Raw genomic sequence first — 27,597 nt, 5'->3', positions numbered from 1 at the left:
AGAAAACCTAAAGGCAGATTTCAATTAGCACTGCACCTCATCAACTATTACAATCTAGTCATATCTTTACCCATTCCTCCGTTCATTACCTCTGGAAATATGCTACACAAAGAGCCTCTGCTATTCGCAGTAGCAGAATTACTTGCCCCAAAATGCAAAACACATAAAAAGAAGCAGAATCTCATAAAGAATTAGTATGCAATATAGCAATTTACTTGCCAAATTAGCTCAACGTTAAACTAACAACATTTAGTACAAACATCCGGCAACTACAATCATTGCACCTACATTCAACTCGAAGTGGCAATAACATAACAACCATTGAACCTAAAGTCTACTAAATGTTACATCATTACAACATTAAAAACTAGTGATTCTCATCAAGCTTGTGGGTAGAATAGATGGACGATTCACTTCACTTTTGTTCCGCATTCTCTTCGGTCTCTCTTTTTCCCTTGCGCATGGTTATGTTGAGGCTTATCTTGATGCCTTTTTGTTCGATAATTCCAGCGCAATGTTCCAACATACTCGACAACTCATCAACTGGAGGTGTCGAATTACATTTTCCCATACAAAATGCATCTTGATCCAAGATCGTCTTTCGCACTGCTGGACTGTCCTTCATTTTGTAATAATATCTACATGTTGGACAAAACCTTACTCCATGTGAAAAATCTACAATCTCGACTGAAACATATGAATAACTTTCCTATGTTTTCGGTCTTTTTTCCAACCTCCAACCACCTCAGAAAGCTTGAAAAACAATTTCGGCATCGTTGCTTTTTTGGGCAGTCCTGCAATTGGTGGCCTAGATATCTACAATTGTGGCAAATTCCCTTGTTCTTTTCTACACAACAAATAATGTGGTAAATGATATACATAATAATATGCAAAACTACTGTTGTTATGGAAAAACTTCCAACCGCCTCAAAAAACCCACTATAGCTTCAATGTTACTGGACAGTTCTTATGGAAACTAAATGCAAAACTACATTATTGAGAGGTAAAAAAAATTAAAACCTTACAATGTGTCTGCACAAACCAACAACTACAACAAATTTTGTTTTCACAATACACCGCATTTTTTTTGAAGCCATGTGTATAACAGTACACAACATCACATTGCATCTCAAATTTAGCTGTATACATATTTTTTCATAACAATATACAGACCCATAAGCAAAACTTTTTACTCCAAAACATTCAGTAAAGCTTTTCCCTCCCAGTAGATTTCGAGTATAGATTCCCAAAATCTAATAACTTATCTAATATATGTAAAAGAGTCTCTTTGTTACCGTAAAACACACAATGAACAGCTGAATGTGCTACAGTTATGACACAATTTTGAATTACCTCTATTCCTTGTATCCATGTTATCGGTTTCAACACCCTCTCTTCACGAATCCAAGCTTCGTTGGGATGGCTTGGTCGTCGAAAAGTGCTGGATTGTTAATATACGGGTCGCAATTGTTTACAAATTTGGAATTGGGGTTTGATTTGAATAGATGGATTTGGGGTTTAGAGTTAACATCTGGGGAGGAGAATGAATGAATGGGACGGCAAAAATAAATGGGAAGGTTTCAATTTCTTTTTTTAATTCGAGAATTTGTGTAACCCTAAATCCATGTTGGCATTTAACGGCCACATGTTGGTTTCGTCATTCACCTATGCACAGTTAGTGAGGGGATTAGCATGGGTGAGGAATGGAGTGCAACGTTGTAAAGTTTGGTGAGTGATCTAATGCAAGTTAAAGTTCGGTGAGTGGAAGTGACGTTACCCAAAGTTCGGTGAGCATTGAAACAATTCCTAAATGAGTTTTTCGAAAAATAAAAATAAAAAGAAGATTAGTTCTATAATTGTATAAGACACCGCAAAAATTTCAATACAATCGAAAAATAATCTCAAAATATTTTCATTGAAAGAATTGGTAAACACTATATTTTCGAAAATAGATTTTGTAAATTGTTGTTTTTAGAAAACAAGTAGTTAAAAAATAAAAAATAAAAATTAAGTTTATGTTCGAAATTTTTTATTAAAATTATATATGATTAAAAATAAATTTTTAAAAAAGTGACCAACAAAATCTAATAGCATCAAATAAAATTTAAATCAATATAAAATGATTAAAAATCTTATATAGCACTCAATTTAATGAAGGGTAAAATGTACTCGATCAAGAATCCAGATCCATCAAACCCAGAAAATCCTCTGTAGCAATTAAATTACAATTACGAATTCCTGGGGGATTGGATTGAGCATCTGATTTTTGTTTATACATACATAGTGAATCGAAGTAGAGGTGGAGGGTCGGTCGTGTAGTGAGATCATCAATGGAGGCGTCGCAAGGAGGAGGATCGGAAAGAGACATTTCGAATTCTTCGTCGTCTTCCACTCCAGTTCCTGCCGTCGCTACCTTCTGGAAAGGTAGAATTACTCACTTTTATTTTGAAATTTCGTAAGATTTCCCATTTTTAATTCTTATCATTGTTCAGGTAATGTTTTTATCTGTTTTAGTTATGATTTTCCCGTGTTTTAAGCATTATTAAACGTGATTGCTAGGTGAATTTTCGGTGTCGTTTAGTTTATAATCTTGTAGTTTTATTCTCTCTTTTTTCCTGCAATTAACATTAGTGAAAGTATGCTCTGCGGTGTTGCTGTTGAACTAAATGAAGTATCTTATTTGAATTATTAAATATTACTAGTGAAGGATGTATTTTGTCGGGATTTGCTTAAAGGTTGGGCAACAGGTCTCAGTTGGGGCCATTTTTTGGTGTTTTTCGATCCAGTGCTATAAATAAAATTACTTGATTACTTATCAAAAAAAAAAAAAAAAAAAAAAACTTTCTCTTGTACAAGACATAGTGCGTTAAGATATAAGGTAATACAGGTAATTTTTAATTCTAAAACAGAAAATGATGGATTCAAATCAACAACATATCTATATTTTATTACAGATTTTGATTTAGAGAGGGAACGGAGCGTCCTCGATGAACAAGGGCTTAGGATTGCAGAAAATCAGGAAAACAGCCAGAAAAATCGCCGGAAGCTTGCAGAAAGCACTAGAGGTATTATTTCTACTATTCCCTAGCACATTGTTCTTCACCACTCTGACATTTCATAATTTTCAGAATTTTCAGATTTTCAACATTGTCCTAACTCTTCATAATTTGCAGATTTATAATCTTCCTAAATTGTAAGAAATTATGAATACACCATTTATTTGTGGTGACCATATTCATCAACCTAATCACGTTGTCAGCAATTTTGTTTTTCATCTGTTAATAGACTTCAAGAAGGCTGCAAATGAAGAAAAGTTGAGCTTGTTCAACTCGTTACTTAAGGGTTACCAAGAAGAGGTTGATAATCTTACCAAGAGAGCAAAATTTGGAGAAAATGCTTTTCTTAACATTTACCAGAAACTTTATGAAGCACCAGATCCTTACCCAGTTCTTGCTTCAATTGCAGTAAGTATTAGCTTCTCATTTTTGGTCTTTCCTTTAGAGTACTGGTTATTTTTCTGAATGTCATGACATGTACTATACCTTTATCATCACGAGAAGTGATTGAACTTGCCTTTTGCTCTGAAGAAATTATTAACCTGTTCCTACTTGAGTGCTAAATTCGAGGACTATAAACTCCTTATGTGGAGATATTGGATGATATTGCTTTTTAAAATTTTGAATCACAATCTCATCATGCGCGTAGCTATACTTTTTAGCCTGTAGCTCACTTTTGAGGTTCATATAGGCCACTTAGAGTTACCAGTTTTATATTAGCGTTAATCTTTTAGATATTAGGTGAGCATTGTAGTGTTTTGGTGAAGTGACAACAGTTGACAATATTACTTGTGCATCTCTCAGTTTATATTTATCATTGAAGCATAGACATATCAACAGGGGCTGGAATTTCAGTGTCCCATGTGTCAGACCAAGGACGCCAAACAAGTCCAGACACCCACCTGGCATGTCCTCACTTTTTATTTTTTATTATTTTATTATTTTTTTTATTTCAGGCATGCAATGGACATGCTGCCAACTCACCTCCAACACATTTATAAGAAAAATTAAGAGAAATCATAACTTTAGAGCAAAGAAGTTTTTCCAAACATAATATGAACAATTTGATATATTGAAATCTAATAGTGGAGAGAGATCTAGGCAATGGGAGCCCAAATGGGGAGGAAGGGATGGCCAGATCTATTATGTTCGGATTCGGTTACGGGTATGTATCTAAGAGTTTGTTTGATTTGGATTAAAATTTTATTTTAATCTTAGTCAAAGTCAAATAATCAATATTAACCACATTTTTCATTGGTTCCACAACTTTTCAACTACATATTTAAATTTTTTTATCACAGTTTACTAAAAAATCTAATTTTAATCCCACCAAACACCCTCTAAGTGTCGGATATATTATTTTTTAAAATGTATGACATTACGATATGACTAAAAAGCTTCCAAATTTCGAACTCTGACACATGGGTACGTCTTTGAAATTTCAATTTTTTTACTAATCTAAGATGTCATTTTAAATAGACCAAAATAATTGTTTACAAAGAAGGAAATGAGTATTGAATAATGGAAAGACGAATAAAATAGAATTTTGAGTTCTTTTATTAATTATGGGAAGTTAATTACTAAATATTACAATTAAAAAAAAAAAAAAAAAAAAAAAAAAAACTCTCTCTTGTACAAGACATAGTGCGTTAAGATATAAGGTAATACAGGTAATTTTTAATTCTAAAACAGAAAATGATGGATTCAAATCAACAACATATCTATATTTTATTACAGATTTTGATTTAGAGAGGGAACGGAGCGTCCTCGATGAACAAGGGCTTAGGATTGCAGAAAATCAGGAAAACAGCCAGAAAAATCGCCGGAAGCTTGCAGAAAGCACTAGAGGTATTATTTCTACTATTCCCTAGCACATTGTTCTTCACCACTCTGACATTTCATAATTTTCAGAATTTTCAGATTTTCAACATTGTCCTAACTCTTCATAATTTGCAGATTTATAATCTTCCTAAATTGTAAGAAATTATGAATACACCATTTATTTGTGGTGACCATATTCATCAACCTAATCACGTTGTCAGCAATTTTGTTTTTCATCTGTTAATAGACTTCAAGAAGGCTGCAAATGAAGAAAAGTTGAGCTTGTTCAACTCGTTACTTAAGGGTTACCAAGAAGAGGTTGATAATCTTACCAAGAGAGCAAAATTTGGAGAAAATGCTTTTCTTAACATTTACCAGAAACTTTATGAAGCACCAGATCCTTACCCAGTTCTTGCTTCAATTGCAGTAAGTATTAGCTTCTCATTTTTGGTCTTTCCTTTAGAGTACTGGTTATTTTTCTGAATGTCATGACATGTACTATACCTTTATCATCACGAGAAGTGATTGAACTTGCCTTTTGCTCTGAAGAAATTATTAACCTGTTCCTACTTGAGTGCTAAATTCGAGGACTATAAACTCCTTATGTGGAGATATTGGATGATATTGCTTTTTAAAATTTTGAATCACAATCTCATCATGCGCGTAGCTATACTTTTTAGCCTGTAGCTCACTTTTGAGGTTCATATAGGCCACTTAGAGTTACCAGTTTTATATTAGCGTTAATCTTTTAGATATTAGGTGAGCATTGTAGTGTTTTGGTGAAGTGACAACAGTTGACAATATTACTTGTGCATCTCTCAGTTTATATTTATCATTGAAGCATAGACATATCAACAGGGGCTGGAATTTCAGTGTCCCATGTGTCAGACCAAGGACGCCAAACAAGTCCAGACACCCACCTGGCATGTCCTCACTTTTTATTTTTTATTATTTTATTATTTTTTTATTTCAGGCATGCAATGGACATGCTGCCAACTCACCTCCAACACATTTATAAGAAAAATTAAGAGAAATCATAACTTTAGAGCAAAGAAGTTTTTCCAAACATAATATGAACAATTTGATATATTGAAATCTAATAGTGGAGAGAGATCTACGCAATGGGAGCCCAAATGGGGAGGAAGGGATGGCCAGATCTATTATGTTCGGATTCGGTTACGGGTATGTATCTAAGAGTTTGTTTGATTTGGATTAAAATTTTATTTTAATCTTAGTCAAAGTCAAATAATCAATATTAACCACATTTTTCATTGGTTCCACAACTTTTCAACTACATATTTAAATTTTTTTATCACAGTTTACTAAAAAATCTAATTTTAATCCCACCAAACACCCTCTAAGTGTCGGATATATTATTTTTTAAAATGTATGACATTACGATATGACTAAAAAGCTTCCAAATTTCGAACTCTGACACATGGGTACGTCTTTGAAATTTCAATTTTTTTACTAATCTAAGATGTCATTTTAAATAGACCAAAATAATTGTTTACAAAGAAGGAAATGAGTATTGAATAATGGAAAGACGAATAAAATAGAATTTTGAGTTCTTTTATTAATTATGGGAAGTTAATTACTAAATATTACATAAAATGGAAAATGAAGGACTTCATTGCAATTTGAACTTAGTGGAACACTAAGTAGCATTGAATGGAATCCATTTTCATCTTATATAAAGAAAATCCTAAACTATCAATACAGAGGGGAAGAAGGAAAAAGAAGTAGAGAAGGGAAAGAAAAAAGAAAGAAGAAAAAGAAGGGAAAATCTAGCACCGTCGCCTTCTTCCACCCTCTTGGCGGCAGTGCTAGGTGTACAGAGAGCAGATCCGGAAAAGAAAAATAGAAAGGGAGAAAAAAATGAAAGAAAAAAAGAAGAAGTAAGAAGTGTCCGATTGAAATTTAGAGATCTGACACATGTGACATACCCATGTCATGTTGACATGGGTACTTTGTCCATTTTGAAGAGTCTGAACATCAGAGAGCCATATATGGTTAAGGTAAGGGAGACTACACTGCGAATGAGGGGGAGGGAGACTACATGGGATTGTAAAAGAGGCAGGAGGTTGGAACTGGAAAATAGTGGGTAAGAGGGAGAGAAAGGTGAAAAGGAGAAGAGGGAACTTATGGAGAATCTTAATGCGTAAATTGGATTAGAGAGTGAAATTTCTTATTAGCAACAATGATGTATAAATTGAAAATTTCAAAGGCGTGTTAATAGGTTCTTAACTACGGGATAGTGTGTAGAAGGAAAAACTTTATGGTCTTTCTTTTATGAGTATTATATTAATTTATATGTTCATAAAATTCTTCATTCCATGTGAATTATTATTTTTATTAAGAAAGGTTGTAACCTTCTATCATTATGAAGAAGTGAGTTTCAAATAGATGAAAAAATGAGAGAGGGAAGACCGTACATCCCACTAGAAATGAATATTATATTAATTTTTATTGAAGAAATAAAGAATAAAAAAAACTAATTTTGTACTGCCTATATTAACTCGTCCCCATCTCTCCATGTCTTAGTTTCTAAAAATCACGTGTTGGCTTGTCTATGCCCATGCTTCATAGGAATTTAGTTTTATGAAAGTTGGCTATGCTTTCTTTTCAATGTTGACTACATATGATCCTAGTTTGCATATCACACGGCAAGAATTTGGGCTGAGCCACAAGTGACCATCTCTGTTTTCTTTTCTGGGCTTCTCCATATCCCTAAATACTTGAAATTATGTTAAGTTTGTGCGATAAATGCCCATTGATCGTTAGATTTTACTTATAATAAGGATAGGATATGGTAGTCCCCTGCCAAACCAGCAGTATCATTTTTGAAGCAATGTCTATATAATGTTTTCAAGTTATTCCAAAATCCATAACAAGAAATTTAAGGTGGACTCTAGGGACCAATTATGAACAAATTTTTCTTGCAATTGTTAGCAATGGGCTACTGAGAATAACAGGTTAAAGAAATAAGGGTTCATTTAGGAGCACTCCCCGATAATTTGTGGAAACTTTTTTCTTGAAAGATGTTGCTTGAAATAGTTTTTCTGCATGGATGAAGTTTGAGAATGCAGGTCTGTTGTAAAAGTTCATTCTTTCGGTAGTTTGGACAAAATTTTGAAGAAAAGAACATCTCCTAGGTGATTTACAGTTACGGAAGAGAATGAAATCTAGGCTTCTTTATGGGCTTTTACTTTTAAGAAGTTTAAGGAAATACCTTTTATCTTTTGCTGTTCTTGGTTGGAAGAATGTGGCACATTCTTGATTTTATTTTATTTTTTATTTTTATTATTTTTTTTCTTTTTCTAATATTGTTAGAGGACTCCTTGTTCTCATGTATGTACCTTCATCGTTTGATTGATGAAATCATGTTTCATATTATAAAAAAAGAGAGATGCAAATATGCAAATCAATTTGAATCGTTGTTTTTAATTTTTCATCATAATCCTATTCTTTAAGTACCACATATTCTGATGCAAGTATTGAGATGCAACATGATACCAACTATAATACACAAACTATCAAAATTCTTAAAATACAATGTTGGAATGCCTGAGCAAAATTAAGAATAAATGCCAAAATATATATGCATATAGAAAATGCCAAAATTTATGTTTTATTACTGCAAATTGTTGTTTATCATTTACGCCCGTTATGATCAAGAATATATGCGAAAAAAATACCGAAGTTACTAGCTGTGTTTATCTAATTTGTGTTCAGGAGAAGGATTCCAAATTGTCTGAGTTAGAGTCTGAGAACCGAAAGATGAAGGTTGAGCTTGAGGAATTCCGCACAGAGGCAACTCATCTGAAAAATCAACAGGCAACAATAAGAAGGCTTGAAGAGCGGTGCCGCCAGTTGGAACAACAGGTTATTATCTTCATGAGGGTTTCACCGTTTTTTCTTTGGCTTTTGCTTTTAGCAGCTATACTTGCAGGCATGTGTGCCTGGCTTCAGTTAGCTGAATCCGCTAGCTTGATTAACATCATTTGTTTTTCGAAGTTCTTAGACAAAGAAAATCATGAAATTAATGAGAACTGAAAGGTTGTTTAAGAATGTATTGATCGAAAATTTTTGTCTGGGCTTGGAAATCAGTTTGGAAGTGGAATGAGTACAATCAATAGATACTTTTATGTTTCATATAACTCTGGAATTAGGAGAGGAATGGAATTCTAATTCCATTCTTGTTTATCTAAGGATTCTTAGCCCTTGTAATCAAATGATACTAGTTTAATTGTGATTGGTACAGCTTAATCAACCCTTTGAACAAAAGAAACCCACGAGTTATCCTGTAGAATCCACCTGGCAAAGGAAGGAATTGCATGCCAGTTCGGAGGATGAACTATGGTGAATCTTTGTGGTGCTAAGCTGGATTACAGTCACCCATTTAAATGTTATGTCTGCTTTTACAATCACTTGCTCTATCTCTAGTCGCTTGGTTAACTTGTCTATCTCATATTTTGAAGATATTTTTCCTCACCGATTAGGAATTTTAAGTTACAACATAATACTTGCAATTTACTAAATATAAATGAGTGACACAAACTATGGTAAATTTTTTTAATGCTGCTTTGATGTGTGTATTTTGTTTGATATGAATTAAGATGGAGGAAAAAGTGAAAGAAATTTTGGAGATTAAGCAACGCAATTTAGCGGAGGAGAACCAGAAGACGATGGAGGTTTTAAAAGAAAGGTATTAGTTTCCTGGTGAATTGATTGGGCATTTGCTATTACTACTGTTTCATTATTACACATGTCATGTCCACAATGTAATGTACCTGACAATCTCCTTTCCACCCAAACAGCAAAAAGAAAGCAAGAATTAGGTTATGATCTCGTTTGGTGGGCTTATTTCTAGAAAATAAGCCAAGAAATTGGCTTATTTGGGGCTTATCTGGACAGTAGGCATAAGCCCACCCAAATATGCTCTATATCATGTACCGTTCCTCAGTACACGAATTACATACCATGGTGCTTGTATTGATGCAGGGAACGGATGTTGCAAGATCAATTACGCCAAGCTCAAGAAAGTGTTTCTGCCATGCAAAAACTACATGAACTGGCCCAGAACCAGATGTTTGAGCTTCGTGCCCAATCAGGTTATAGTGCTATCTGATTTTTTATATGCATTACATCCACGACAATATGTAACAGTTCAGTCTTCATGTGACATATACCGTTGTATTTTGTTGTCGTGAAACTTGCTTTGATTCTATAATCTCAGAGGAGGAGAGAGCAACAAAGCAATCAGAGGTGAATCTTTTAATGGATGAAGTTGAACGTGCTCAAACTCTTCTTCTAAGTCTTGAGAGGGAGAAGGTGTGTCAACCTTTTTAAGTTCATGTAAAGAGTAATATTCTGATATAATTTGTGGCTTCTGCTGTTTGCTAGCTCTTTTGACTATAATACACAAAGGGTTGAGGTTCTTGGTAGGTGTTTGGACCTGCAATTAGTTAATCTTCTAGGAGTTTGAGTTTTTGCCGGTTTTATTATTTGTAATAATTAAAACTTAAAGATTTATTCTCAGTAGCCTGATATGTGCTGCATAAATCTAGATTTAATTATAGAACTCCTTGTGACGTCTTTTCAGTTTTAAGCAGACAAAATCATTCCTTTGTCCTACAGAAAATAAAGAAAAAATTGTGTAATTTGAGAAATTTATGACAGCAGTCAATCGAGGATAAATTTGGACAAGATAGATCCTATGATATTAACTGCTCAACATGCTATCCTACATTATTTATTGATGCACGCCTTGAGATGCGCATTTTCTCAATTTGCTACTGTTGCCTGGACCTATCTTTGCTGAACAAATTGTTTAAGCAGTGCACAGTTCTTTCAACAGAATTTATTTTGCCATTATGAAGCAATAATATGTTCTTCATGGTGTGTAATGGTTGTATGTTACTCATTTATAAGGATATATATATTTAGCCTCAAATTTTATTTTATTTTTTTGGGGGAGGGGGGTGGATTAAAATCAAGATTCAGCCCTTATTTGAGTCCCATTCCCAAAACTCATTTTCAACCATTCATTTTTTCAATATAATAATTTTACACGTAAATCCCGAATTTTCCTTACTTTATAATTATACATTCTCCAAAAAATCACTATTTCAAAATCTAATACCCTAAAAAATAAAAAAAAATAAAAAAATGGAGCTCAAACAATGGCTTAATCTTAATCAAAGTCAACATTTAATTTCAACCACATATTTGATGGGATCTACAATTTTTTAACCATACATTTCATCAACTTTTATTAAAATCTGCTAAAAAAAATATGGTTTTAATCCCAACCAAACAAAAGCTTAGCCTTTTAAAATCCTACACCCTATCCAAAATATTGAGTTATTTAAACTTTTAAATTTCCTATCAATTAATTCTTGGAAAAGCTGAATGATTTTTTCTTTGTTGACCATTCTAGGTTTTCTTCCATTTGAATGAAATCAATTTTAAATGCAAGATTTCTGCGTACTCACCAGTTCTTAATTCTTGGGAAATTGGTCTTCTCTTGGAGCAGTTTGATAGTCTTAGCATATTACTCAATCTATTTGTCTAAATATTTTGTTCTTATGATGCATAACCTACTAAATTCTTGAGAACGATACTGTCATGTACTAACTCATAAGTTTCTATTGAACGCATACATTTTTCCATTCATCGAAGTGCCAGATTGCTTAATTGAGCTCCCCTCTTTTTCCTGGGAACAATACTTTTGTGATGGTAGATGGTTCAATGCAAGCTCACCATTTTAACTTCCCTTTGAGAAAGAAATTCTTCTCTCCCAGATTTTCATGATTCTCTTACTAGGTCAATCAAATAAGTGACTGTTGTATAAAACCAATCTAGCCAGGTGGTGGCCAGTGGGTAATTTAGCTTGCATTTGGAAAGAATATATTAACTGTTTAATTTATAAATAGATAGAAATGAGTGGTGAATAAGTGGATAAAACTTTTGGGTCTATTGGAATCTGTGGTTAAAAATGAAGTTTGACATTTATATATTGATTTATAAAGTTTGCCAAAAATCTTAGTACTGTATAACCTCTCTAGGATAGATTTGTTAAGCATAATTTCTTATTTTAACTTGTCTCCTAATTGTCTGGTATGTATCTTTCAGAATATATCTGTCTGAATTTGTTCCTATGCTTTAAAATCGATGTAATCAGTTGACAAGTTTTGGTTGCCTTCCTGCACAGGGTCTTTTACGTTCCCAGTTACAATCAGTGAATGAAGAGAATGGACATAAAAGGTGCATCTTTCTGGATATAGAATGGGGCAAATGATTTTCTCCTTTCCCTATTCTCTGTCTCACTCAGACTAATAATCTAAATTCAATTAACTTGGTTTTAAATTTCTGGTGAAGCTATTTATTAATATATAACCAAAAGGAAGTGCATAACTTCTTCGCTAAGAGCGACTACTGGAAATGTGAGCATTTAAATCTTGTACGTGGTTTTACAGCCTGAGATGTTCTGTGTCACTGAAGGTCGATTATGCTGATTAAGTATGATAGTTGCACATGTCCTCTTTACAGTTTTCTCTGTGTAGATGCAGTCTAAAATTTATTATGTGAACCTGCAGTTAAGAGAGACGAGAAATAGTTAGGATTTTAATTGGCTTCATAAATTGTCTATTTAAGAGCGGAAGCTGCAGTACACATTATTGTTTTTAATTGCTACCCATAATTGGTGAGATTAGAGCATGCATCAAACTTGGAGCAGAAAGCATGATTTACTGAGGTTTGGAGATCTGTTTGAAAAAATTGTAACTCTTTTTCCTCATCAAACTTTTGTTTAGAAGTACACAGAAGATGAAATTGACAAAGCTATGGGGGCAGTGGTTTCTAAGTTCAGTTGGAAAAGTCTTTTCTCATTCTGCCCTGTACAGTGAAAATTGAACCAAACCAAACCATTTCATCAATATTTAATGGAAGGATTATAATATATGGCTGTAATTCATTTTAATCATATTTTGCTTCTTCTTTTCTTTTTCAACAGAGCACCAGCTTTTGGGATTTTTTGCTTCTGATTTAACCATTCGGACATCTGTTGGTATTAACTTTCATGCTTTGCTTAAAATTTAGTTGCTTTTGCTGCAGTGATAGCTTGGATTCCAATACCATCCTCGAAAATTCTCTGAGTGCAAAGGAAAAGGTGATATCTGAATTGAATATGGAACTTCATAACATAGAAACCACCTTACTGAATGAGCGGGAAAATCATATGAATGAGATGAAGAAGTTTAAAGCTATGCTCAATGAGAAGGTATTTTCTCTCATTTTCTAGATTAATGCAACAATTATTCATGCGGGAAAGTGTGAAATGATGCGTTCCTTTTTATTTTTCCTTCAGCATAATATGATTATGTTATATTTTTGTTTTGTTTTGCCTGATGTGGATTATTTCTCTATAGATTTTGTTCTCTGAAAGATGTATCTTGTTTGTTGAGAATTCAATTGTTTATTACAATATTATTTGATGTTACCTCAGCAAGACCCTACGAAGCTTTACTGTTCCTTGGGATTGGGTTTGTGCCTTTCCTGTGCAGCTTAGTGGAAGGTGAAGAAGGGCCCTTTCCATCCCCCCCAGTGCGCAAATTGCGTGTAGAGATCTGTATAAAAATTGAGTGAGGCAGCTTCAAAAAGGTGGGTGGCCAAAAGGTGTTATGGAAAAGGTTGCAATGAATTAAGGCTTGGTATTGGAAGACTCCAAGATGAAAAATCAAGTCTGCTAAGGTGCTGCTCGGAGGCTGTGAATTGTACTCATTAACAGAGAACTGTACTTCTACAAGTTTTGGAGTTTTGAGGACATGAGAGTTATGAACTTGAATATCAATAGATTGGCATGTGATAGGGACCTAAATGGACCTCTTTTAGGAAGATGGATGCTGGTACAAAGTTCTGCAAATTGAGAGGATGAACATAGGAATAACCTATTAGTACCCCTGACAAAATATTAGCACACTATGTCATTAACCAACTCTTTACTAAGCCTATGTTTGGCTCATGTTTATAAAATTTTTATATAACTATAAGACTTTTTATCTACACATTTCGAAGGATCCACGAGTACTACCACTTATCAGCCTTCATTTCTATCTATTTATAACTGAAACCGTTTATAAACACTTCTCAAAAATGCTTTTACTCCTCGACTATGTTGGTTCCTAATATACTGATTTAAGACTTCATGGGCTATTGAAACTTGAAATAATGAATCTCCTGCCATTACTTGGAACCTAAATCCCTTTGACTCTTAGAACATTGCAATTCCTAGATAATAAAATTCCATCACCTCTATTAACATGATTGCATAATTTCCCATCTAAGCGTTATCATGTTTGCTCCAAACACTTTCAACATTCCCCCATCTTGAGATATGGTCCTGACGTTTTGAAATATCGTAATGTAGTGAGCAATGGCTTTTTACCTCTTTGCATGAGGTGCACATCCTGATAGGAGAGAGTGATTGCAGTAGGTGGAGATTCACGGAATGGTATTTTTTCAGTTCGCACTTATTTTAAATCCCTATTGGGACCTGTGGGGAGTTCATTCACGTGGAAGATGGTGTGGCAATGTAAATTGCCTTCACAGATGACATTTTTATTGTGGAAGGTTGTGAATGGATAGGTGTTAACGGCGAATAATCTTCAAAGAAAAGATTTTAATGTTATTGAGTGGTGTTATATGTGTAAGAGGGATGGAGAGACAATTGATCACTTATTTATTCATTGTGATGTTGTTTGTTGGTTGTGGAATTGTATTCTGGCTTCTCAACATATAGATTAGGTGTTGCCTAGGCGCATAGAGGAGGTGTTGCGAGCATGGAAGAGAAAACTTCGTGATAAGGATAATAAGCTTGTTTGGGTTCTTATTTCGGGATGTATTGTATGGTGTGCGAAGAAAAAGTAACAGCCGATGTTTTGAAGATCAAACACGGACGATAGAGCAGATTAGAGAATTGTTTTATCTGACTTTGTATGTTTGATTTTATGCTGCGGCTACTAATCCTATAGAAGGATTGCCTAATTTCATGTTGTTTATTTTTTGTTTAAATTGATAATACACTCCCTTTGTATTATTCTTTCATTAATAAAATTATTTGATTACCTATCAAAAAAATAATATAGTAAACAATTTATCTTTCAGATGATAGTTCTTTTGGCTGGAACTTTTGAATCTTGTTTATATATCGAAGAAGTAAAGAAGGATCACTTCACTGATCATAAGGCTTGTTCATAATCAGAAACTTGATGGTGATAGCTTTGAGATGATGAATACTTTCTCGTCCAAAACTTTGGCTTCAACATAAAAATCAAATTATTCATTATGCTTTCTTCAGGCATGCAACAACTTGAGGGGTCTAAATAGTCTGTTCTTATTACAGAGAATTGCATTTCTTGATAACTCAGTCTTCTCATTTCACTTACTTGATTTCTGCAAGTGCGTGGAGTTTATTAATAGAAGAATTAGAATATGAAATTGTGAGCACCTTCAATTTTTGTTCACGAGTCACTGAGGCCAAAGCTTCGTATCCTTGCTGTTCAATCACTTCCTTTTGGCCAAGTATAGCATCAAGATAAAACAAATGACAATCGTCAATGATAATTAACTCTTTGAAGCTTCTGCTTTGACTCATTCATGCCTCTTGCTGTGATAAATTAGTGCTGCTCCACCCTATTCTGGATTGCCTTTTGGAGGCTTCAAAGCCGTAATTTTAATATTGATAGTATCTTAACAATATTCAATCACAACGAAATCTTCATGGAAATAGCTCTGCTTGTATTCTGCTTGCGTGCGAGAATTAATAGTCCATGAAGCATGATATTTGAGCTTACTGAGGGTAAGACCTCATTGGTTGATATTATAGCCCTTCGGACATGGTATGTTGAGAAAATTAGAAATGATCTGCAAGATAGAAACGCTTACAAAGTAATGATCATAAAGAGTCTAATGCAATTTCTTTTTATGTTTTTGAAGCATTTGTTTGATTTATTCAGACATTCTATCTAATTCCAACTATCTGCCAAATATGGCTTGAGCCTTATCGTGTTCTTGTCAACCCTAGAAACCCTGTTTAAGACCAACTATTTACAGTATGAGCCCTTTCAGGTGGTATTTTTTAATAACCTCATCATATTTTGCTTAGGATTCCATTAGTTTCAAATTAATACACTCTCTTGGCTTTCATATTTGGCTAACTGACTTAGAATTTCATCTGTCTCAAGCAAATCTGATCCTCTTGGCATCTTCTTCAAGTTAGTTGTTAGTAGCTTAGGCGAATGTTAGAATCTACTTCTATATTTCATAAATAACCCTTCTTCTCGCATTTTTTTTTGCCTGTTTTCAAAACATTTCTGCTAACCAGTAATGATTCCATTTATAAATTGTCATTACTGTTTCTTTTAAATATCGATTCTGAAACACATACTGTGATATTCTTTTTGTAGCACAATATTTCTGAATGTTTAGATTTACTTTCTGAAATTTGGTAGAGCAACTCACTTGTTTCATTATTTAGGTCAGTTTAAGAATGGGTGTATCTCTCTCCCCCCATTGCTTGTTTGTTTATAAATGTACAGGAAGTCGAGCTTGATGAGATGAAGAAAGAGCTTCAGGGAAGGCCCACGGAAAAATTAATCGATGATTTGCGGAAGAAAATAAAAATTTTGCAGGTGGTGAAATTTTTTACGTGTTTCAGTTAAAATAGAAAATTAGCTTTATAGCGATTTTAAATCATATTTAATTTGATAAGAGTGAAATGGAGGGTGCATGTTACAAGCTGAAGTTGATTTTTGATTATTACATGCTTTACATTTGACTGCAAATAAATGAGATATACCTATACCAAGTTATTAAAAATCATTTTTTTTCTTAAAATTGACGTTCAAAGTTCCTCTTGTGCAAAAGAGAAGATTCCTGAATTTTTTTCCTAGTCATAGTTGTTTGCATCATTGGGTTCGAATCATCATGTTACTTGTGTTTGCACATGTATAGCATTTGACTTTATAAACAGATGGAGAGAGTCACATATTCCTACCTCTCCAAAAAATTATAAAGGTGATGTATTCATCCAAAATAAGCAGAAATATAATTTGTAGACTTTTTTTAATCTGCAATTAGTATATAGATATTCTATGCAGGTACAGATTTGAGTGTCTAAGAACATGAAACTTCAGTTTTAGATGTCAAAAGTTAATGATCATCAGATAAGCTTGTTTCCGTTTTTTACTATATTATTCTAATTGCAGATTTTTCATCCTTCAAAAATCCTCTAAAATTCTGTTCTTTTGATGCATGAATAGATCCCATCAGCAGCCGGAGTAAAAGTGAATGGATTAAAAATATTCCTTGTTCAAATATTTACGTCTAATTCCGATCATAGATTTAGGTTTAAAACTTTTAGTCCTCCTCCTTAAAAATCCCCTGAAAGTTGAAATTATTGATAAAAAGAACTCTGGTTTATTTTCTAGTTTAACTTTTCATTTTCATGTTTATAGGCAGTGGGCTATAATTCAATTGAGGCTGAAGATTGGGAAGTAGCTACTAGTGGGGAAGAGATGAGCAAACTGGAGTCTTTACTTCTAGACAAGAACCGAAAAATGGAGCATGAATTGACACAATTGAAGGTATGATGTCCTAATGCAGTTTGTCTTCCACGAGTATAGTATAAATATGTGATGAACTATCAGATTCGGGGAAACAATTTCAAAAAAAAAAGAAAAAAGTTTCGAAGATTAAATCATGTACTAATTTTAAGATTGAGTGTTTATTTTTTTGTAGTAACTACCTGGGTGTTATGGTGAACAATGTGTTTCTTCTCCTGTCAGGTTAAACTCGCTGAAAAGACATCTTCTCTAGAAGCAGCCGAATTCAAGATCAAAGAACTTACAGCAAAGATCAATGATCAACAAAAGCTAATACAGAAGCTTGAAGATGATATACAGAAGGTTGGTTCAATTTTCTTTTTCCTTTTTCTTTTCATGAAGTGACCGCTAGTTCATAGTAACCAATGTTAAAAAAAGGTACAAATGGCTACTAGGCGTTTTACCTCGAGGCATTTGTCTCAATACAAACCAATAAAAAGTTCAATGAATATTAAAAATGGGATGCATATATTGAGCCACAAAATATATTGAAAATTCTTTATACTAATATCTAACAAAAACAAATCTAACTTGCTGTTGAAAATAAAATAGATCGATGAAGTAGAACACAATAAATCGTCTATTTAGCATTTGAGTTTTATGCTAAAAGGTCAACATTAGCTCAAGCCATGTATGTTGGTTATTTATTTAATATATAACTGATTAGGGATTCAATCCTTATGTTATCGCAAGATGATGACTCGTTTGAAAATACCAATCTTGAAATCTAATTGCTAGTTTGATTTATAGATTGATTAAATCGCTCGTTTGAGCTACTTGGGTTCTGATACGATATTAAATCATTTGATCTAAAACCTTAAGTTGTTATCTAGGGCTACATGCATATATCATTCAAATCTAGCCGCATCGCCAATATATATTCATGCAAGAAAATTGTAACCTATATCTAGAACTAGAAAAGCCTACATGTCTTCCATATGATCTGTATTATTAAGATCTTTTAGAGAATCGCTGGCATATTTGATTTTCCTATCATCTTCTGTTTCACTATCATTTCCTTCCATTCCTCTTTTTTCATCCTCTGCTTGCTTCCCCATAGAGATAAGAAGAAAAAATATAAAAGATAGAAACTAGTGAAATTATATGTTAGTTTCTTGTCACTGGCCTTAAAATGTTCAAAGCTATAATAAGGCAGCCCAAAATCTTCTGCAAGAATGTAAAGCCTGGAAAAGGCAAGATGAATGTGAATGTACCTATGCCTCCAAAGCTCGTGCCATGAAATGTTTAAAAAGGCATAATTGTACTGGGGCGTCTCCTTTGTGAGACAATGCGTAAGCCTCATCATAAACCAAAAAAAAGTCAAAAAATTATTAAAATGAAAAACAAGCATGTGATAAATCATAAACAATATTTGGAGTGATAATAAAACAAATTTAAAGTGTGCCAAAAAATAAAAAATTAAAAAAAAATGAAAGAAAAATCTATTAAGTAATAAAAAGTAACTAGTGCTTTAGCGGACTACTAATCCCTAAGTAGGTTTCATTAGGAAAGACAATTTTTGAATGTGTTAGTAATAGCTAGTGGGGCAGTGGGCTAGAGAATTACAGAGCACATGCCTCACAAGCCTTGAGGCATGTGCCTTACTCAAATGAGGTGCAGGACTTCACAAACTGCCTCAAAATCAGTGCCTTGATACCTTTTTGTTTGCTTTGTTATGACACGAGCCTCAATCGAAATTTTTAAACAGTGGGCGTAGCCTTGACAAATGGCACTTGATGCATAAGATTTGAGGTGTTTAAGTGAAAGTCTCACGTGAGGCCTGCTCAACTGCTCTAGGCAGTCATGGTGTTTTTCTTAACAATATTAGTGACTATTTATTTTGAGCTTTTTTCTTTTTTTTTGGTAGAAATATGCCAAAAGTGGGTTTTGTTCACATATGGATTGGAATAAACTTGCAAACTGTTTGAATATTGGTTTAAAAATAACTGTATCAATAACGCAGGGTTACAGCTCAAAAGATAAAAAGGGCACCCTCTTTGATGGTTGGGACCTGTCAGAGTCTGGAGGCTCAGACCAACCTGAGGTTGGTTTCTTTTTTGGTTCCTTATCCCTACTCTTATCTCCAAATAATTTAATCTACAATGCTGCAAAGTATGTTAAAAAATTTTGTTGCTGATATCTGCTGATCTTTTTATTAAATAGAAATGCTTAGTTGTGTTGTTTCCCTTCCCGTGACTTACGTAGCTTCACATCTCAATAATTTGAAGTATAATTCTCACAACTTGGCAATGACTCGAATTTTTCCTTAATAATAATCTCATGCCTTGTATTCTCATCTTGGAACCTTCTTAAGATATAGAAGTGGTGGGTAATAGCCATATTATTTTGGCCAGAAGGCAACCGTTGACTGTTGTACTATTCAAGGTCATCTGTGCTGCAATTGAGATGAAAACCTTGTCTGTCTAAGCTTAAATGTTACTGGCACTTACTTTAAGTAGCTTTTTACTTCCAAAAATGATTATTTGCTTTTTTCTTACTTAAAACTATAAGAAGTTACTTATTTGGACACCAAGGTAGAGCTACTTTCATAATACACTACTTATTTTCAATTTTAACCAACAAAATGGGGAAGGATAATTCTCAGATGCCTGATTGTTGAAATGGTATTGAAATTGTTTAGGAAATGATTTAGACATCATGGTGCAGAAAAAAAAGATAAAACATGGCAAAAGATACTGGGGATCCATATTACAACTAAAGGTGGATGCCTTTCAAAGATCCTCCTCTTTTTTCTTCTCTTTTTTCATTTTAAAGATTTTAATGCATCTTCCTCTCCTGCGATGAAGCTTCCTCATTTAAGGTTGCCTTTTTTGAAGAAGAATATATATTTTGTTCGAAGTGGATGCCAATATCTAATTATGTTTGAAGAAGTATATATTTTAGTGACTGAACTCTGCTTGAAACAGAATGCAGAACAAAAACATGCTATTTCAGATCAAGATCAGAACTCAATGCTGAAAGTGATTTGCAATCAACGTGATCGTTTTCGGTCACGCTTGCGGGAGACTGAAGAGGTTCGCGTCTTTTATTAGGAGTTACCTTTGATCTTTTCTTTAATATTTTTCTGTATTTATACTCTTCTTTTGCCATATAGCACCTAGGATATGATTGCAGTCAGCCCATTCTCATGTTTAATCCCCTGTTTTATTTGTGTCGCCAAACATTTAAAAAAAAATGACAGGAAATAAGACAGCTGAAGGAGAAGATTGGACTGCTGACATCTGAACTTGAGAAAACAAAAGCAGATAATGTCAAACTCTATGGAAAAATTCGCTATGTTCAGGATTACAATTCTGAGAAAGTAATCTCCAGAGGATCAAAGAAGGTGCTTAATTGCAGTATATTTTATATAAATAATGCCCTTCAAATTTATATTAACATGAAAGTTTCACTGTTTTCAGTTTGCTGAGGACTTGGAAAGCGGTTTTAGCTCTGATGTGGAATCTAAGTATAAGAAAATATATGAAGATGATATTAATCCCTTTGCAGCATTTTCAAAGAAGGTGGCCAATATTTCTTGCTGATTTTTTACTTGTTTTTCTCCCATTTTGTCACTTCCTTTTTAGTCAATCTGGTTTACAGTATAGTTTTATTTGCTATGTTATTTTATTTTATTTTCCTGATATTTCAATGTTACATGAGGTTGCTGCACTCTACAAACCACTTTGAATTTGGAACGTTCGGACATTTTAATTGCACTATTTTTTGAAAAATATGTGAGCATATGCACTTGTATATTTATGATGCTTCCAAATTGGGTGCTTGTATCTTTTCTATTGAGCAAAAACCTTCCTTGAGATATTGTAACTTTTCTTTATTTATCGTCTCCAAGTTATGCGTGTTTGCTTTCAATTTTTTCGCTTAGCTTCACTACAAAAGTGAAGTTGTGTAGATACTTTTTCTTTTTTGCATTAGTTGCTATCCTTTTAGTGTTATTGGACCCTGAACTTTTTCATTTTTTATTTGGGATGTTTGATTGTTAAATAGGAAAGAGATCAAAGGTACAAGGAACTGGGATTGAGGGATAAAATTACCCTCAGCAGTGGGCGGTTTCTTCTTGGTAACAAGTATGCTTTTTCCAAAGTTTTTGGCCTTATTTTAATATGGTTGCGCTCAATCTATTCTGGTTGCTTTATTAGTTTGGTTTTTGTCAAGTGATTCCTTTGCTTCTTTTCCTTCCATTCTGTACTTTCTCGTCTATTCTGGTTTTTGTGTCTTATGCTTGCAAACAGCGAAGTGGTTCTCTAGCTTCTTTTCCTGATTTACTCCTAATTCTAGTCTCCCAAGATTCATGTTGTGCCAGCTTGAGTTACACTGTGATTTAATGTTTTCTGTTCTTTCTTCTTCATTTCAGCATTCTTTTCACTGCCTTACTCTTGTATTCTGATTGTAAAATTTTACTTCTCAACTTTGCAAACCAAATATTACAGATTATTCATTCTCTTGCACAAAGAGAATGCTAAACCATTCAATTCATTCTAACCATATTCTCATAAAGCAGACGTGTTCCTGAAGAGCCCCTCCTAAATATGCACTTACTATATAATTAAGACTTATTTTTGTTATTTTAAATAATTGAAATTAGTCATTTTGTAGACGTGAGTTCCAAATTTCTTATCTTTCATATACAAGTATTGCTGTTTCTTGATTTACTATATTTTACTACACAAAACTCTAATGTTAACTTGTGCCTTAGTTGATGCAATGCATCAAATGACAATCTGGTCTGGTTCAGGTATGCTAGAACCTTTGCGTTTTTCTATACCATTGGATTGCACGTTTTAGTGTTCACCTGCCTCTACAGGATGTCGGCTTTAAGCTACCTCAGGTAACAACATATCAAAATACTCCTTTCTACATATCCTTTTCTCTTTTTGGAGTGATAATTAACTAACCTTTTTTTATTTTTTATTTTTTTTTTTATTTTTTTTTGAAGCCATGGTCCTGAGGAAACCCTTCTTGGAGATAAAACCATTGATCTTCCACATCAATAGTCATTGTCTCGTAATTTCTTCAAATCCGAAACTTTCTTCAAGACCTTTTATTGTTGCTCGTGGAAGGCGTTTGTACACACTAACAAATGGAGTACTGTGTTGAAGCTATTGATCCATTGTACTATGTAAATAGGCTGGTCACGAGGAGACAACAGCGAGGACTTGACTAATATTTCATTTGTTGGTTTTAATGCATTATTTCTTTGAACTTGTGAACTATCTCTAAGTAAACAATATGAGGTTCTTACCTTCCTTGACATTATTTGGATTGGATTTATCCTTATCATATATATATAAAAAAATTAGCTCAACCTTTTCATTAGTGCAATTGGATTGACAAAATGACAGAATGCCTTTTTTGCATGTCTTGCTAAGTTGCTATGGTTTTTCCATTAAAGAAATGTTGTTTAAGCAGTAGAAAATCAATAAGACTAAAATTTAACCAGCATAATAAATATTGATATTATTTAGTTCAATATTTTGTAGAACACAGTTCTTTTTTATTTTTTTGGGTAGTGGTCATGACCACCACGGTCTTAAATACTACAAATTTAACACGTCTTTGTGATTGTAGACCTGTGAAGCTATGAAAGAAGAAAAATGTGAAATTTCTATTTCAGTTCTTTACGTTTTTCTTGTTTTATTTTGCCCTTATTGGGTTCCCATTATTTCCTCATTAAAATGAAAAATATGATTGTTATTCATCATATCAAGTCATCAAATTTGAATTTCTATATCTTGTCTGAGACCCGTAACGATTATATTTTTCATTCTCATTTTTCAAAAAATGAGAAACAAATGAGGTTAGTAGCAAGAACCTCTTACCTTCTTAATTAGCAATTATGATTTTGAAAAATGACAACTATTTAGGACCGTTTGGTAGGGTTTATGCTTACTTCTAAAATCATTTTTAGCCAAACAAATGACTTTCAAAAAATTATTCGAACATGTTTCAGAGTAAGATAAGTTAAATATTCTATATTGGTGGAAATTAAATGAACGGGCGTTTTTAATACCATCTATCTATTACGCACATTCTATAAACACTTTGGTATCAACTGTAGCATCGAAATTTAATTTTAGTGCAAGTACCAGGCATTGAATGATGACTGATTGTAACTGAAAGAAGATGCATTGCTATATAACCCTCGTTTCAATCAAGCTTCATTAATCCAGTTTGTTTACAAAGAAATTCAATTAAAACACTACCAACAGAGAACAAAAAGAAACTAAGAAAGAGACTTCTTATGCCAACTCAACTATAAAAGAGTATCGAAATTACAGGAGAGATGAAAAAATGCCTCTTTTAATAAATGATGAGTTGAATAAAATAAAATTTAGCAGAATATTTGAAACCTAAACCTATACCTGGATTTCATTACTATTACACTAACAGAACCTACTTTCTACATTCTATTTAATCCTCTACTTCTATACAGATGTCGTGGGTTCCCATCAAAACATGACTACAGAAAGGGACCAACTTTTCTCCTTATGTTACAACAAAAAGAATTAGCTTTCATCTGAAAACAGGGTTGAGTTCTGTACAAGTTTCATAGTACATTTTGGTTATCTGCTTGACAATTCCGACATATCCTCTTGCAAGCTGATACACAGAATAGGTGGTGATGCTTAAGCCGAATCAAACCAAACCACCATGCTTTATGCTAAATTTGCTAAACAGAACCTAGGGCATCAAAAAATTCGGTCCTGTAATGTTCAAGAGAGGGATCCACTGCCTACCTCTGATAAATCATTTGAGGAAAATCCCAGCTCCAACATCAATAAGAACTGCTTTAAGATGGTAAAACCAGGTGGTCTGCACATGAAAAGTCAGTTTTTTGCATCCTCCATCTAGCGGAAAAGCATCTCATTGATACCTTAATTGCTCTCTTTCAAAACTTTCAGGTTTTTCAAGCTTCATCAGCTAGTTCTCTTGCTCCAGCTTCTGAGACTCCCCAAAAGTTAAAGAACTACATCAGAATGCAAGGCAGGTGGCTGGTCACCTAATGTGCATTGGTCAACAGTCTTAAACCGCATGGGCTGACCATTGTGGAAGAAACGTGAATTCTTGAGAAAATATTAAAACAATTCTCAGTCCTTTGAACCCTTTGATAGATTTATTCCCTTTGCATTCTCCATTTCAGCCTCCTTTTGAGCTTTCTTCTTTTCTAGTTCAGCCTGTTTACCATTCTCTTCATGAGCTTTCCGAAACAACCTCACAAAATTTGAGAGGGTAGCGGTAACTGCATAAATTATAAAATTGGATCAACAATTTTCAATATCAAGGTCAGACATAAAACTAAACTATAATATTCATATTACCTTGCTCAAATGGGCAGCGGGCAGGATCTTCACCAAAATATAGAGCCAGTGCATCTGCATTTCGTCCCTGCCAACAATGACAAACATCATTTGCATAATTAACCCGAACAGATGCATTAAGAATTTACAGAAACATCGGAAGAAAGATAATATTTTCATTGGTCAGTAACCCCAATGCCACCATATAATACAATAAACGAGAATCCAGTGCTAACTTACCACAACAGAATATAAATTTGTAACAGAGGCCACCTCTATCTCAGCAACACCAATGAATTGATTTAGCGTCTATGAGGAAAATGTGAATCACATGTTAGGAGATGGAATAAATGCTTCGGAATGAACAAAAGGGAGGGACAGCCCTTCAAGATAAACAACTAAAACCGGTTCAGTTCATTTCAGAACGCACATCTGATATGCTCCGGTGTTCATTCCATAAAATGGATTGAATACATGATATGTATGGAATATCAAATATACAGTAAAATAAAAAAATTATACCAGACATTACCTTTCTAAAAATTTCAGATACAAGACCATCATTTTCTGAAGCAGCCAATTCCTGCTTTACCTTTTCTAATCCCTTGATAATTGCCTGCATTTCTTCTGCTAAAAATTTCAATTGTATCTGCAAAGCAAGCCTTCACTATACATACCAATTACAGTACCTAAAGACTATCACATCCATGGGAAGATAAATACCAAACCTTTGAGGCAGCTTCCAGGTTAACAAGATCTTCATGGAAGTCTAAAAGAGCTGGTGACTTAGATGCAAGAACCTGAGAAACAAGAAGAAAGTGATTCAGACACAAACAATCTCCGTTTTACGTACATCTGATATTATTTATCCACAGATTTCCATGGTACACACAACACGTCATGAACAAATCCCATGAAGTTGGGTAAGGAGAGACTTTATTGTAATCTACTATTGATTACATAATTTAGAGAAGAATGGCCGTGATGAAATTTTCTAGATATTAAGCCCCCGTTTGGCCCCCCATTTCTTAGAAATGAAAATGGGTGGAATAGTATTTTTTTGAAAAATAAGTCGTTGAAAAAGAAGAAAATTTTTTCGATTTACGTGTAATATCATTTTATGGAAGATTGTGTGGTTGAAAATAGGAGAGAGAAAAATAGAATGTAATGGAATGAAAATTAATAGGGGCCAAAGGGGGGCTAAAGATTTTCTGTAATTTAAATTGCTGATAACAACTGCTGACAATTGTTTAACAAATACTTTAAAAATCCATAAGTTTCTCATAAAGATTACAAAACGAAAATCTACAGGAAAAACTGATGGGTTTATACCTTACAAAGATAATGCATGAGTGTCATCTTGTTGTTAGCACGAGTATCAGAGAGTTTTAAAAGACTGTCCAACTTGAATCCAACAGCAGAACCTGGAGTTGGAAAAAGTTCTCAAATCTGGATGCATTATGAACTTAAAACTGCTTTCTGCCACTAGCAAAATCGAACTACAAGTTTTAGTTCAGGTAAGAAATACTTATATCAAATATAATTCACCCATAGATCTTGATATAAATTGGGGCAACATGTATTATGCTCTCGAGTTGACTATGATGTTTACATGAGAAAGAGCATAGATTAAGCATGCCATAGTCAATGATGACTGCAAATTAAAATTTTCCATGTGAAAATATCTTAGAGATGTTGCTGACAAAAGCTTAAGATGTAATGGACACGCAAAATAGAAAGGATAAAGGTAGGTGGGGATCTGTATCCACCCTGAACATTTCCGTTCATTTACCTACGATAAATCAATTATAACATTGTTGTGAACAATCAAAACCATCCATGATGAGTTCTCTAGTAATGTCAGTAAATCCAAAATTGAGACAGCAGGATTTAGATTTTCCTATGATTTTATGTTTTATTATTCCTTGTTCAATCATTATACACCATTAAAATTCATGACACACATAAAATGTCGAAAGGTCTAATCATTCTTGCAGTGTTGTCGGTTAGTGGCATCAATGTTCCTTTTGCCAGAGACTATACAAACATCAAAGCAATCCTTTCGGCTGGATTTTCAAGAGAAGGTGAATTTCTACCAATACGAGAATAACGAGATGGGTGAAAAAAGGTGGCAGGATTCGATGGCAAAGCTTCTTCAATCCGAGAAGAATGATGCAGTCCAACACAATACATAAAAGCGTGTGAAAGACTTGATTCGATTTTGGGCATTTTATTTATTAATGATGATTTCATTTAGTTTGTTAGGGTCTAATTCATATTTTGTTGGAGTTTAGGGACTTAGGGTGTAATCTCAATTAGAAGTTGTGAATTAGGTCTACACGATGTCGGGCATCAGTTTGCAGTGGTCTTGCCTTCATTAAATTTATAGAAAAATATTACATGTTTTTTTTTCCTTTCTTTCGAATTTATTAGTCCGTTTTCGATATTCTTTGGAATCAATGAGTTTGCCAATCCGGTGTTTATTGTGAAACTGCATATAAACCTATGGTAGGTGTTTGCAACAGTTTCTGTACACAATTTTGTTACAGCAAATTAACTATCTTATCGCCTTTATAGACGTTTCTGTCCTAATGGCTGTAACAATAGGGTCACTAGATGAATATGACTCAAGTTCAGAGAAAATATGTTTTGAAATCAATAAAATAAGAAGAAATTTGGTTTGATGTTTTAAATATAGGAGAAATCTCATTTCCTCGTCTGCATGCAGATACACAG

General features: G+C 33.7%; 2 protein-coding genes across 4 annotated transcripts; one reads left to right on the top strand and one right to left on the bottom strand.

Moving 5' to 3' along the window:
* Nucleotides 1-2,141: 2,141 nt before the first annotated feature.
* Nucleotides 2,142-22,879, top strand: LOC111377391 (protein CASP). Of its 2 annotated transcripts, XM_023000466.1 has the most exons (19): nt 2,142-2,424; nt 2,955-3,065; nt 3,286-3,464; nt 8,613-8,762; nt 9,497-9,585; nt 9,882-9,991; nt 10,117-10,211; nt 12,094-12,146; nt 12,996-13,161; nt 16,478-16,570; nt 17,396-17,524; nt 17,726-17,845; nt 19,506-19,586; nt 20,470-20,577; nt 20,745-20,888; nt 20,965-21,066; nt 21,551-21,630; nt 22,299-22,391; nt 22,500-22,868. In XM_023000466.1, the coding sequence occupies exons 1-19, from the start codon at nt 2,331-2,333 to the stop codon at nt 22,555-22,557; spliced, it is 2,055 nt and encodes a 684-aa protein (XP_022856234.1). In that variant the 5' UTR covers nt 2,142-2,330; the 3' UTR covers nt 22,558-22,868. The 2 variants fall into 2 exon arrangements, 1 of the variants encoding a protein (XP_022856234.1); XR_002699724.1 differs by lacking the exon at nt 21,551-21,630 and having other exon boundaries at nt 22,500-22,879.
* A 920-nt stretch (nt 22,880-23,799) lies between these two features.
* LOC111377392 (formin-like protein 20) lies at nt 23,800-27,557 on the bottom strand. 2 transcript variants are annotated; one of them, XM_023000468.1, is made up of 6 exons: nt 26,194-27,557; nt 25,590-25,661; nt 25,394-25,477; nt 25,102-25,170; nt 24,883-24,949; nt 23,800-24,803 (listed from the first exon to the last, which is right to left on the bottom strand). In XM_023000468.1, exons 1-6 carry the CDS (start codon nt 26,218-26,220, stop codon nt 24,652-24,654), a joined length of 471 nt encoding a protein of 156 aa, XP_022856236.1. In that variant the 5' UTR covers nt 26,221-27,557; the 3' UTR covers nt 23,800-24,651. The 2 variants fall into 2 exon arrangements, with proteins under 2 accessions (XP_022856236.1, XP_022856235.1); XM_023000467.1 differs by having other exon boundaries at nt 25,394-25,510; nt 26,194-27,553.
* Between the last annotated feature and the right edge of the window lie 40 nt (nt 27,558-27,597).

The sequence above is a fragment of the Olea europaea genome, unplaced genomic scaffold (genome assembly GCF_002742605.1).
Source record: "Olea europaea var. sylvestris unplaced genomic scaffold, O_europaea_v1 scaffold1650, whole genome shotgun sequence".
NCBI lineage: Eukaryota > Viridiplantae > Streptophyta > Magnoliopsida > Lamiales > Oleaceae > Olea > Olea europaea.
Note: the sequence above shows the minus strand (reverse complement) of the source record. Positions and strands in the feature narration are given on the sequence as shown.

Bases quoted from the DNA above. Each gene is read 5' to 3' on its own strand.
- LOC111377391 (XM_023000466.1), top strand. From the start codon at position 2,331: ATGGAGGCGTCGCAAGGAGGAGGATCGGAAAGAGACATTTCGAATTCT. The intron at 16,571-17,395 runs GTGGTGAAATTT...TCATGTTTATAG, and splicing joins AGAAAATAAAAATTTTGCAG to GCAGTGGGCTATAATTCAAT. The intron at 20,578-20,744 runs GTTCGCGTCTTT...AAAAAATGACAG, and splicing joins GCTTGCGGGAGACTGAAGAG to GAAATAAGACAGCTGAAGGA.
- LOC111377392 (XM_023000467.1), bottom strand. From the start codon at position 26,220: ATGACACTCATGCATTATCTTTGTAAG. The intron at 25,662-26,193 runs GTATAAACCCAT...CTTGTTTCTCAG, and splicing joins TCATGCATTATCTTTGTAAG to GTTCTTGCATCTAAGTCACC. The intron at 24,950-25,101 runs GTAAGTTAGCAC...CATTGTTGGCAG, and splicing joins CAAATTTATATTCTGTTGTG to GGACGAAATGCAGATGCACT.